This window comes from Gadus morhua, chromosome 13, assembly GCF_902167405.1.
Source record: "Gadus morhua chromosome 13, gadMor3.0, whole genome shotgun sequence".
Lineage (NCBI taxonomy): Eukaryota > Metazoa > Chordata > Actinopteri > Gadiformes > Gadidae > Gadus > Gadus morhua.
This window is the reverse complement of record NC_044060.1, coordinates 14456441-14470082: the sequence shown is the minus strand read 5'-3', so window position 1 is coordinate 14470082 and position 13642 is coordinate 14456441. Positions and strand designations below refer to the sequence as shown.

The 13642-nt window shown below is 42.4% G+C and overlaps 1 protein-coding gene and 1 long non-coding RNA gene across 6 annotated transcripts in view; both read left to right on the top strand.

The window, feature by feature from the left end:
* LOC115556979 (NFX1-type zinc finger-containing protein 1) overlaps window positions 1–13642 on the top strand; it is a 69702-nt gene that overhangs the window by 16386 nt on the left and 39674 nt on the right. For 2 of the 5 annotated variants that reach the window (XM_030374458.1, XM_030374455.1), the window contains exons 4-13: window positions 7893–8230; window positions 8508–8742; window positions 8898–9250; window positions 9374–9553; window positions 9660–9766; window positions 10025–10263; window positions 11031–11162; window positions 11765–11922; window positions 12161–12314; window positions 12459–12572. In XM_030374458.1, coding sequence (XP_030230318.1) covers window positions 7893–8230; window positions 8508–8742; window positions 8898–9250; window positions 9374–9553; window positions 9660–9766; window positions 10025–10263; window positions 11031–11162; window positions 11765–11922; window positions 12161–12314; window positions 12459–12572 — 2010 coding nt within the window. Of the gene's footprint in view, window positions 1–86; window positions 183–465; window positions 3281–7892; window positions 8231–8507; window positions 8743–8897; window positions 9251–9373; window positions 9554–9659; window positions 9767–10024; window positions 10264–11030; window positions 11163–11764; window positions 11923–12160; window positions 12315–12458; window positions 12573–13642 lie in introns of those variants that run through there. The other 3 variants (XM_030374457.1, XM_030374456.1, XM_030374459.1) reach the window with 3 other exon arrangements.
* On the top strand, window positions 6731–7886 carry LOC115556983 (uncharacterized). The gene is made up of 3 exons (XR_003979149.1): window positions 6731–6825; window positions 7292–7366; window positions 7463–7886. It is a non-coding gene; the product is annotated as an uncharacterized LOC115556983 (long non-coding RNA).

Sequence of the window (13642 nt, the reverse complement as noted above, 5' to 3'; positions counted from 1 at the left end):
TCTCTTGGTGTGTGTGTGTGTGTGTGTGTGTGTGTGTGTGTGTGTGTGTGTGTGTGTGTGTGTGTGTGTGTGGTCGTCTGGTCAAGCATCGCATGAGGCCTGACATCGCTTGCCTCCTGACCCCACACATCTACCCCGAGCTGGAGAACCACCCGTCAGTCATGGACTACGACAACGTCAAGGTGATTGTTGAATCCACTGCTGCTCTCTCCTCCAGCAGTACACACCTTCCGGCCTGAGGCGTTTATCTTTTTCTATTTAGAGGGATTCAGAACGTCTGACCTTTCCAGTGTGTGTGTGTTAGCACTGTGACATTTGATCTATTTTGACTACTTTCCTTTGTCCCTTCTACAATTACAATGTCTCCTAACTACTAATTGAATGTATTTTACTACTTGTATGTCTCCAAATAGATGATCCTTTCAGAGCCATAATGTATATTCTCGATTGTCTGCTTTATCACAGGGCATCAAAACCAATCTGTTCTTCCTGGAGCACAGCCACCTAGAGGAAAACCTCAGAGATGGGAAGAGTCACGAGAACAAACATGAAGCCATGTTTGTAGTTGCTCTGTGTCGCTATCTTCTGATGCAGGACTACAATCCGGAACAGATTACTATCCTCACCACATACAGCGGACAGCTCTTCTGCCTGCGCAATATGATGCCCTCCTCCGAGTTTGCAGGGGTCAAAGTGCATGTGGTTGACAAGTACCAAGGGGAGGAGAACGACATTGTCTTGCTGTCTCTGGTCCGCAGCAACGCCAAGGGAATTGTGGGCTTCTTGAGCATCCCCAACCGCGTCTGCGTGGCATTATCACGCGCCAAGAAAGGCCTCTACTGCATTGGAAACAGTGCAATACTGAGCAAGGTCAAACTGTGGAGCAATATCTTCGGCACCTTGAAAGAGAAGGAACAGATGGGCAAAGCGCTCACTCTGTGCTGTCAGAACCACCCAGAAAAACAGATCCAGGCCGCCTGCTCTGAGGACTTCAAACAAGCCCCCGAAGGGGGGTGTTTGACGCCTTGTGAGTTCCGCTTGGACTGCGGCCATGTTTGTGAGCGAGTATGCCACCCTTATGACCCCCAGCACAAGAAGTACAAGTGTGAGAAAAATTGTGAGAGAAAACTGTGTGATCGTGGACACAAGTGCCCATTGGCTTGTCACCGTCAATGCCCAGCGTGTCCGGTGAAGATTGAGAAGACCTTACCAGGTTGTGGGCACAAGCAAATGGTCCCTTGCTACATGGACCCTGCTGACTTCAAATGCATTGCGCCCTGTGAGAAAAGTCTCCAATGCGGACATCAGTGTAAAGCAAAGTGTGGGGGTCCATGTACAATTAATTGCAAGGTAATGGTCCCCTTCATTCTAGAATGTGGACATACCCAGAGTGATTACTGCTTCTACAAGACAAAAGAATATGAGCCTAACTGTAGGACCCCGTGTGACCTACAGCTCAAATGCGGCCACAGCTGTACTGGTACTTGCTACGAATGCAACCAGGGGCGCTATCACCTTCCATGCTCCTACCAGTGTGAACGTCTGCTCATTTGTTCCCATAAGTGCAGGGAACCTTGCACCGGTGAGTGCCCTCCATGCAAGCTGCCCTGCGAGAACGTCTGCATCCACAGCAAGTGCAAGAAACGTTGTGGCCAACCCTGTGCCCCTTGCGCAGAGCCTTGTGCCTGGCAATGTCTGCACCAAAGTTGCAGCAAGCTTTGCCACGAACCTTGTGACCGCCCGCCATGCACAAAGCCCTGTTCCAAAATGCTGGGCTGCGGCCACCCCTGCATAGGCCTCTGCGGAGACAAATGTCCAAACAAATGTCGCGTCTGTGATCACGACGAGGTCACAGAAATATTCTTCGGCTCTGAGGACGATCCCGAGGCCTACTTCATTCAACTGGAGGACTGCGGTCACATTGTTGAGTCCGAAGCTATGGACACATACATGGAGATGGACCAGAAGTCAGAGGACAACGAGCAGATGGTCATCAAACTGAAAGAGTGCCCCAGATGTCGCACTCCGATCCGCAGAAACCTTCGCTACGGCTCTCACATCAACCGCAGCCTGGCCGAGATAGAGAAAGTCAAGGAGAAGATAACTGGACACAAGATAGATATCGAAACTGAAAGCAACACCCTCACAGTGCAATGGGAAACCAACAGACAACTTCTTACACATTTGCCAGACATATGTAATGAGCGTGTTCAAAGCCAATTGTCAGCGTCACATATCACCGCTAATGAACTGGTGGTAGTGGAACATACGATGCTCTTTATGGAGAGAGCCGCCATGCTTCTGAAGATCCAAAAGGAGGAGATGACTGGAAACCACAGCCTCCGTTTCACAGACAAAGTTGATGTGTTCCTCCAATGGCTTCTTCACCCAAAACAGAAATTCACTGAACAACAAGTCTCAGATTTGCAAAAGGAGCTGCAGAGACTCACCCTTTTGGCTGAACTCAACGCACGGTGCACAATGGCAGACCAAAGACAACAAATAACAAAAATCCAGGCTGGAGTAGATGATATCAGGAAGGTTTTGGATAAGATTGACCCTTTCACCGAACAAGACGCAGACAAAGTGAAGCTGGCCTTACTGAATCTAGATGAAAAACTCCCCTACACGGGCCTAGGAATTAGTGATAAGGAGAGGGAGATGGTTGTCTCGGCTCTGAAGTTGCCACCTGGTCACTGGTACAAGTGTCCAAACGGCCATATCTATATCATAACAGAGTGCGGAGGGGCAATGGAGAGCAGACGCTGCCCAGACTGTGATGCCACTATCGGTGGACAGAGTCACGCTTTGGCCAGTGGAAACCAGGTCGCCTCAGAGATGGACGGAGCGCAGCACGCGGCTTGGTCTGAGGGCAATAATCTGTTGAATTATGGTCAAATAGACTTTAATGACTAAAACATGATCACCTGTTTCGCTGTGAAAGGGTTGGTTTGTGCTCTTGTTTCCGTGTTGGTAGGTTTTTCTCTGTTTAGTTTCTGAGGCACGTTGATTTTTAAAAATGTAGTCTTGAGTAGGTTGACAATTAATCACTGTTACTGTGTTTCCACCCAAATTAAACGGAATTTGAGTCACACAGAATTACACAGAAATATTCCCTAGTACCTAGGTAATGTTCCGCGGCTCTTGTTATAGGCAAAAATGTTGGCCGATTATATAGGTATAATGATCTGAATACTACTATGCCTATGCCTTGTTGTGTTTCAGCAATAGAGGGGAGCAATGCATTTGTAAAGAAAAAAAATAAAGTGTGTGATTCCAAGTTGTTGTTTTCATTCATTCACATTTACATTTAGGGCATTTAGCCGACGCCTTTTTCCAAAGTGTCAAAGATACAATAAGTGCATTTGTCGGAAGAAAGAGAAACAACAAAATATTGCTGTTGGTACAGTAAGGATGTTTATAGAAACAAGTGCCAAGCACTTTGCTAGGTTAACCCATTTACCATATACAGCAATGATAGCTAGGATAAGATGCTACACAATGCTAGGTACTAATTTTAATTGCCAGGGCATACAACATACAATCAGTGTACATTAAGTGCCAGGACATACAACATAAAATAAGTATGTAAGAGGGCTATTTTTAGGAGAGTAAGGGATGAGAAGGGGCGGTGGGAGTAAGGGGGAAGCCATGCAGAGTCCAGGTGAACTCTGTTTTTTAGTAGATACACAAATGCCTAAAAACAGATATACAAGAAATGTATAAATAACATGGCTACACCGGTAGATACTTCAGAAAATATATTTTTACACAGCAGTATAATAGATTATCTGACAAAACAAGTGCTACATGTGTATTGGAAAGATGTGTGGATAAGCAAACAAGATACCTCGGAAAACTAAATTAACTCACTTTGAATTGCTTAGTTTAGTTTAAATTTCCAAAAGTCACCAGATAGTGTGAGGATGCAAAAACTATTGTAAATATTTTGTTTGGATTTTTGTTTAATATTTTTATTAACAATATGGCACATTGGACATGAAGAAATGTAACTTTTTCTTCTTTTTTTTTTACAACATTTGACATTCGTATATAAAATATTACTCATATTTGACACAATATTTTGATCCAAAAAAGGGTAATGTTCAAATAATGAGCAAAAATACCTTCCCCCACCAACCATCCCAACCAACCCATCCCAGCTTGTCCCTTTAAGTCCAGGGCCCTATCTTGCATCCGGCGCAATTGACTTAATCACTGGCGCATGCGTCGTTGCTAGTTTGCAACTGGCGTAGAGCGTTCTTTTTCCTCCTGCGCCACGCGTCGGTAAATTAGGGAAGGATCTTGCGCTCCAAGGAGCGGTTCGGCGAAAGGAGGAGGAGTGTTCTGGCACAAACTTTCCCTGCTGCTATTTTGCAGTTTCAGAAACCACTTGCGCCACAAACCAGGAAATACCTGGTTTAAAGTCAGTGGCGCGTTGTTCAGATGCTATTTTAAGGGCGCATGCATAATGTTGCTTGTGCACCTCGCGCATACACTTTGCTTCTCTCACCTACCTAGACACACATTCTTGGTAAATTATTTGGGAAAGAACAGCTGATACAGCGGTAATAAGTTGTACTTTTAAATCAATTCATCTGCAAACACCGTACAGAAAACACATATTTTCTGGACACAGACATTGCGTACATGCCCATAACTTTTAGAATTGATGAGTATTTGATCGTGAGAAAACATTGTTTTACCATGAGTGAGTGTTCAAAAGTATGAATGAATGCGGGTGCGCGTGTGTGCGTCCATCTGTTTAAACACACGCAAACTAAACACGTAACGCATAATACAGTCCATGGCAATGTATATTAACGGGGGGACGCATGCATATTAGGAACACAAGTCGATAACGATAATGCATACAATACTGATAAGAAACTATGTTTATAATGTATTGAGTATATCATTAAATAGAACCACAGTTACCGCATATCATATCATATACGTTTTCTTTGCCGACATTTATTTGAGGACTCAGTATTTCTGAAGTTGTGGAAGAAAACCTTATTCCATGTGTTAATTAGGCCATATTATTTGGCCATAAACTGAGCCATTTGAAGTTTGAAATTCATGTGCATCTATCTCATCCGAGACTGCAGACACGCTGTCAAAATATCAACTCGTCAGATTCAAATGCGCTCATGGCTCTTAAAGGGGATGGGAGCTGGCACTCTTATTGGTTTATTGCATGTTATGCCCAAACCACACCTACGGGTAATCAGGCTACTTCAGACCAACCCTTTTTAGATTTGCGCTGGGCGCAAGAGTCATTTTTGCGCTGGTAAAATAGCAACATCGCCATAGAACCGCCCACAAAGCTACTTGCGCTTGGCGCTTCTCAATTGCATTTCAGACCGTTAAAATAGGGCCCATAGTGTTGTTGTACGTTCACAACCTGCAAGATTCACACATGCCGAACACAGAAAGCAAGAAACTGCAGGTGCTCAGTCAACTATGTTCTCATGTCTAAAAGAATACTTTGTATTTCACTGTAATTCACTGCTCTGTAAATTTATACCGAAATGAGATTTTGGGGAATTCGGTTCAATTTGAGACGTTATTAATAGTGGACCTTTCTCTTCCCGCTGACACGGCGGGCCGGCGCAGGGATCGCGGAGTGGGGCTGAAATCATTGGATATTAATCATAAAAATACATATATCTAATGCATTTTCATTAAATTTAAGCTTAATTAGTATGTATTTCAAACCCATACACGTAATTCATCTTGAAAAGGTAACCTAATTACTATGTTATTCAAACAAATATACTTAATGTATTCTGAAAACATAATCGGATTAATGTGCATTTAAATTCAATAAATTATATTAATGATAAACATAAACTTGGTGAATATGCATTTCAAATGAATAGGCTTTATTAAACTGATGCATATACATCATGTAAAGTTTATTAGGTAAGTTTATGTTCAAAATATTAAAAAAAAATCAAATGGAACTTTGTCATTAAATTATTTTACATATTCCTTAAAAGTTAGGGTAAAATATTCTGAGTGTACTTTACGTGATAGGCCTACTAGACGAGCCTCATAGCTTAAAAACTAAATCACTTTTCATTACCTGCAGAATGTACAATCCTTCACTTTAAATTGCATCATCAAATTATTTTCATCAACAGCTTGCGCTGCTTTTTTTCATAAAATTTGTCAACTCTCAAACATTTGAATCTAAGGGCACTTATATTTATCCCAACTATCACATAAGGATTCCCTTTGTCAAGTTTTCAGTATAGAGGAAGGGGGGATCCATTAGAATTGTTATATGTTCGACCAGGTCTGGTAGAACCTGGTTTGTGTTTAGAAAGTACAATAAACATCTTTACAGGCTTTAAACCTTCACGAGTTTCATCTTAGAGGAACATTATATTAGTCAGTTGGATGGATTATATTAGTCATTAAAGTTGGATGGATCTATGATAAAATACCTAAATGAAGCTGAACAAATCAAAATGACTATTGGCCAATCAATAATAAATAGCTAGAGGTCTTACTCTTTATTGATTGTCTGAACGTTATAATCAATTCGAAAAATCCGAGGATAAGATAATAACAATAATAAATACTGTTACAGAAGTATAGGTTTAATATATTGCCGTTTAAGGTTATAATTATTCATCAGCATAATTTGCAATTACAATTGCAAATGAAACAGAAAACTAATAAATTGGGGAGAAACGAAACCCGGGAAATAAACATGATGTCACACGCAGCAACACAGGCGCACCCTTCACTCAGAGCCTTCATATGAAACGTAGTTGGCCACCGCAGCACCGCGAAGGGTTCGTTCAGGAACAGGTTGGTTTACAAAGTAAATATTGTCTGTGTAACTCTAACAACTAACCCTAACTATGACGACTTGAAATAACAATGAGGATGTATTTATAGGCTAAATGGGAACGCTTATTTTACCTAGGCTATTTCAATATGATCCAGCTAACATCAAACATAGTGCTCGAGTCCTAGAGTTACATTGTATAGATTATTCAATATTATATATATATCAATTATCATAATTTATTTATGTGGAACCTGAAGACCTATTTGTGTACAAAAATATAAAGTTGTAGTTTTCCGTTTAGTAGCAAGTAACACAAAATATAATATTAGTAGTAGCCGATCCATTTCCAGAGATCATGGGGAGGAAATGAAACTTAGTTTGTCCTGCACGTATTTACTGTGTCCAGCAGGTGGCAGCGATTGCAGAGTTCTGACTTGAAGTTGTTAAACTTGCATAATTTTATGCCTTCCTCTTTTTCTTTAGCGACCCTTTAAAGTATGGCTGGACCAACGAAAAACACAGGGGGTGGAGATTCCATGAAGAGAAATGGTGGAAGAGGTAATTTAGAGGATGTCTGAAACGTGTCAGTGTAATAGCCTACTACACTATCTCTATTGGCTAACAATTTTGCTTCCCCCCCCCTGAATCATACAGGTGACAACAACTCTTTCAGGGGAGAGTCGAGGGCCAGTAGTGAGTGTAGAAATAGCAGAGTAAAAGGAGGAGGAGAGCACAGTGGGGGGGAAGACGGCACGGCTGCTACAGGGAGAGCTGGACCATGGGAGGACAGAGGAGGGATAGGAGGAAGAAGAGGAGGTTGGAGGGATCAAAGACGCCCTGATGTGAGTCAAGTAGGCAGAGGACAAGGGAGAGGGACAAGTTGGGGAGGAGGTAGATCATGGAGGGGAGGAGACGCCAGAGGCGGCAGGGGGGGCAGGCGTGGTGGGGTGGCCCCTGGAGCCGCAGATTTCGCACGACATGCAGCAAGAGAGAGAAGCAGGAGTTTGACGGGCACAGCGCCAGCTGATCAGAGAGATCAGAGCGCCAGAGGGGGTCGATGTGGTAGTCGGGGTAGGGGGGGGGGGTCGCAGGATGACCTACACGATGCTGGCGGAGCTCTCGGAGAAACCGCCCTCCGAGGTGGCCATCACCCTCTCCTCCTCTCCTGCCTTTCAAGCGCTCCTGGAGGAGCGAGATATCCGGCCTGACCTCGTGCAGCTCGTTTGCTCTGCCCTGAGCAGGGCCTTCCAGTCGCGCGTGGATAGGAGCACGGTCCAGCACCTTGCTGGTGTGGTGAAGGACAGCGGGTTCCTGCGCACCATCCTCCCGCAATACGTAGGTGGAATGAGTTCAGAGTCCGACCCCACCCGCAGGGAACAGTACCCGCAGCACTTTGACAACATGATAGCTGTCCTGTCTAAGGTACGAGGGCTGCATGGGCAGCTGTACACTAAATGACACCCACAATTGTTGTGCAATGTTTTAACAACCAAAGTGATGGTAAATAGTTGCTGTTAAGTGCAATCAAAGTAAGCCAACAGATTTTGTTGATGGAGAGGAAGTATTGATTATATATATTTGGAGTATGTCCAGTCAGTGACTTGTGTGCCTAACTTACTCTTTTTAGGATTATGATTATGATTATGGTGAATTTGATTATTATGATTATTATTATGATGTATATAATTTGGTGCTTCAGGTGCTCAGCATCTTCCCAGCCAGCTCAGTCCAGGCTGTGTCTGTACTGGTGATTCTCTTGCGGGCCTCTCTCATTGGCCTGAGGGACTCTGGGGTTGACATCGCACGTCCAACTGAAGAAAAGCTGGAAGACATCCAGGCTTTAAGCCAGCAACTCCAAGAGAGATCCAGGGAGGGAAGCCTGCGTTCAGACCGGGACCTCCTTCCACTCTTATCCGACCAACTCGACAACCAAGGTCATCAATTATTAAGAATTGATGTTTATTGTTAAAGACTAGTTTAAAATGCTGGCAAAGATTTAGACTTGAGACTCATTAATTCGTAACATGCATACAAATTTACTTTAACTGTAACTGTAAAACTGTAATGGTGCAAACTTCTGCTTATCCAGGTGAGGAAGATCTGGAGAACTTTCGTACAATACCCATCTATCCAACCAGAGAGGAGTTCCATGAAAATAAGACACCCTACCTGAGGCCCAACACCACTACTCGCCAACACGCCAACACAGAAACCTACCTTGACACACACTTCCGACTGCTGAGAGAGGACTTTGTGCGGCCGCTACGTGAGGGGATCCAGAGACTCATCTGGAGCCATTTGGACCAGGGGAAGAATACCCAGCAGCTTAAGAAGGAGCGCTTCAACGACATCAGTGTGTACTTTGACGCCAAACTGGAGTCGCCTCTGTGCACTCGTTCAGGCTTAGCCTATGTTATCGAATTTGACGTTGAGCCTCTGAAGGTGAGTGTGTGGACCGACGTCCAACAGCCTATATTAATATATATTATATTAAGCACAACAATAATTGAACACTATTTTGATTATACCTTTATGATGTAATGAAGGAATCATCTTTTTCAACAGTTTGTTCGCTGGGAAAGCTCAAAGCGGTTACTCTATGGTTCTTTGTTGTGCATGTCGTGTGACAATTTTGAGAGCATCCTGTTTGCTACAATATCTGAACGAGAGCTGAACGACTTGAAGAAAGGCAGAATTCAGGTCATCTTTTCTGATGAGAGCAAACAAAAGCTGGAAACCATGCAGGTAGGACTTTGTGTATTTTACTGTGTTACTGTGTGTTAGTGTGTTGAGTACTAAGGTGGCATTGTATAATGAATATCTCGCAACAATAACCTACCTTTTTCTACAGACCAATCTGCCGTTTCTGATGGTGGAGACGTCTGCCTACTTTGAGGCCTACCGTCATGTTCTGGAGGGCCTGCAGGAAGTACAGGGAGATGAGCTTCCCTTTCAGAGGTTAAATATATTTCTTTCTCTGCTAACAAAAAAACACATGCACAGACATTGCAGGATACAATGTGAGATGATGATTATATTTATAGAAAGATAATAAAATTCATGTAATACAATACAATCTCACCTTATTAAACCTTACTTTTTAGTCTTCAGTAAGTCAACATCACATTGGGTGCTCCTTTATTCCCTGAATCACTTGTATGTCCTTATTTTACAACCAAATCCCCAATGTGACAATCCCCAATGTGTCGACTTCAGGTATATAGTGGAGTGCAGCCCAGATGTGCAACCCCCACGGTATCTGAGGGAAGACGACGTGTACAACCTGGAACAGGTGGCAGACCCTAAGAAGAACCAGAAGATCAAGCCCTTTCACTGCCTCAGGCCTGCTGACTGGCCTGCCAAGGAGACCCTCGACCTGGACGAGTCTCAGATGGAAGCCTTTCAATTGGCTCTCACTCAGGAGCTAGCCATCATACAAGGACCCCCTGGCACTGGTAGACACTTCTACTTTAACCATAGATCAAAAATATACATTAATTGGCAATTCAAGTATTATGCATACATATATATATATATATATATATATATATATATATATATATATATATATATATATATATACATATATTTTATTTTTATAGCTGATTTCGGATAGGTTCACATATTTTCTGATGTGGCAATGTCGTGCAAGGAGGAGAGGTACAAAAAGTGGGGGAACACAGTATAGGATTAGATCTCATATTCCAATCCTGGTTGGATCCGCATCAATGCTTTTTAGTAGGATTTGTATCTGGATCACTTTGTATCTGGATCAAGCTGGCATAAAATGAAGGTGGATTACCTGATCATTGATAGCAAAAAGTGGATTTCCAAATCCGAATCATTCTCATCCATTTATTGGGATGATTCTCTCTGATTGGCCGACAAACATTTGATGATTCAATTAAAACCAGAAGCTTTTGTTTTGGTGAGACCCTGTACTCGTGGAATGTCTTATCTAGTGTAGGAGGTGCGGGAATGTATTTGGTCCTGAGTTCAACTGGTGGTCTGGGACGGGTGCATGCTGGAGACGGGGAATCATGCAATTGCTAACGGCCCCCATGCCCTTTCAGGCTAGCTAAAACAACAGACTCAGGATAAAACATACTCAAAGTAGGGCAGTTTCTACCCGACCTGAGATGATGGTTTCTCAGGAATGTAAAGCTTAGCAAGCATGTCGTGCTGTTGTTTGGCTGTATCTACATTTCTGAACCTTCTATAGGAAAGACCCACGTCGGCCTTAAAATCGCTAAGGCACTGTTGACCAACCAGGGACTCTGGAGTTCCGGTCAGGAGGCCGCGCCAATGCTTGTCGTGTGTTACACAAACCACGCTTTGGACCAGTTCCTGGAGGGTAAGCAGGCACCACTGCCACCACAGACAATGTGGCCCACAGACCCTTCCTATTGGTCTCATTTCGTCCCTCGACCAGGCCCAACGAGCCTCTCTCACCTCGCTCTACCAGCATGGAAGAGAAGGAGGAGAAACCGCTGAAGAGCTTAATTCTATATGCAAACGCTGTCAACTAACTGCTATGAGCAAACACAATTTTATGTCTGTATAGATATGAACTGAAAATCGATTCCTTACATTTTCAGATTTAGTTACCAAGTAAGAATATAAATAAGTTACCTGGTTCTTTCAATACATCCATTGATTGTTCCAGCTCTATGCACATGATTCTTCTAGAATTAGCTTCTTCTTGTCACTCAGCCTATCATGATGCTCTACATATCACTCTTCAACATGTTTAATGAAGTTTAAACAATATTGAAAATTAACAAATTCTGGTAAATTTGCACACCTCAGCTTTAAAGTTCGATTCACTAATTGTATTGGAATGGGTAAAATCTTTTGGGAATTCTGTGAATGTACAACCCTATTCTGCTCACATTCCACTCTACAAATTGCTTCAAACTGCTTTAAGCTTTAACTGCTTCCTTTCGATATTTGAAGGTATCCATACATTTCTAAGAAAAGGCATTGTGAGAGTTGGGGGCCGGAGCAACAGCGAGGACCTGAAGCCCTTCAACCTTAAACATCTAATGGAAGCCTTCCGTAAGGGGAATTTGGATAGAAACATGCCCAACCACCTACGATATGCTTTTACAGAGGTGAGATCCCTTGACAAACTGACCTACCGCTAATCATAGCAACAACAACTAGATAGGAGATCTGCCAGGAGGCTGGCTGGCTGGCTGGCTGGCTTTAAAGCTCTTCTTAGGTTAGATACTTTTGTTATCCACCTGAGCAACTTCTTTGTTATGTTTTATGCTGCGTTTCGTGTTTATTTGAACACTGTCCTACACAATTTCGGATACAACGCTGAACCGCTTAAACCTTTTTTAATAGATTATAAGCGATCTGAAAAGTCGGGAGCATGAGGTCAATTTTCACTCGGTACAACTACAGTGCAGTCAGAAGGGGGTCCTCCGGGAGAACATTCTACAGAATTACATTTCAGATAGACACTGGCCCAGTCTGGAACCGCCTGCAAGGTCCATCCGTAAGTTATTCATATTTGTGTCTATTATATGAACATACACAAACACCATGCTCATATGGAGCGACTTAATTATATTTGTTTTTCATATTATTTATGTTATTTTTAATGTACATCATTAATCTTCCATGCAATTCTGCCAACAAGCTGGCTGGTACGAAGAGCTGCATTCAAGAGAAAAAAGGCAGAGTCAGATGGTTGAGTGGTTGGGATTAGGTCCCACATTCTTCCAGCAGGAAGCGGAAGAGGAAGCCCATGAAGGTGAGGTTCCTGCTTAACAACAAAATAGTAAACTACTTTAATAGTTGCCCTTCTGGTTCCGTCACTGTTGAAGAAAACAGCCATCCATATTTAAGGACTGTACAAATTTAAAGTTAGGGTTGGCAATTTATTTAATTGCAAAGCATTTTTGTCATATTCATACATCCTCTTTACATCCCGAAAGCATTTTCATTCTCTTGCACTCATTGCACATGACCACTGTCTTCCACAAGTCTTTAAAGACAGATTGTGGGCCTTGACATTAAGCTTTTTAAGCTTTTTCTTTTATGATATATTTGCCCAATAGCAAAACATACTTACCCTAAATGGAAAATGTAGGCCTATTAAGAAAATGTATAAAACCAACAAGTATTTGTTGAATTATAATAATTTATTCAAATACAAAACATAACAATTAAGGCTGCAACGCTGTCAAACCAGCTAGCCCAACAGAAGAAACACTAGGGCCTCAAAATTAATTAATTAATATATTCATTTATTTTAACATTTATTTTTATTGATTTTTGGTGTATATTTCAAAGTATTAACTGCATCCGATTCACTATAATGCAAAGTAATATATGATTCATTATCAGCAAATAATCACCTGTAGTAAGTAACAGCCCACCATTGGCAACTAGGCATACTACATCAATCAGAATGACAAAATGTATTTTTGTTGGATTTCTGGTGATTTCTTTCCTGAAACAATTCCATGGGGAAGTCTGTGGGGTGTAATTTGTAGACAGCCTCTAAAACAGATATCAGCCAGAACGTAGATTTAGGTGCTGTTCTCGCACAGATATCGATAGCAACATGCCGTCTGAGTTTTGTTGATACGGTGTCCTAAACTGTCCTCAACATACTACAACCGTAATGCAGTGAAATGATGTTCATGAATCCGATTGTGGGGTAGTCACAACCGCAATCAGTTAGCTTTTACCCGCCGGCAAGATGGACCCAAGGAAACTCCCGTTGCCTTATTGTTTCATATCCTGGCGGCGTCTTATTTTCAGGTATCTTTAATTATTTATTTCCGTCACATTTACCTGGCACATGGCCAGTTTTCG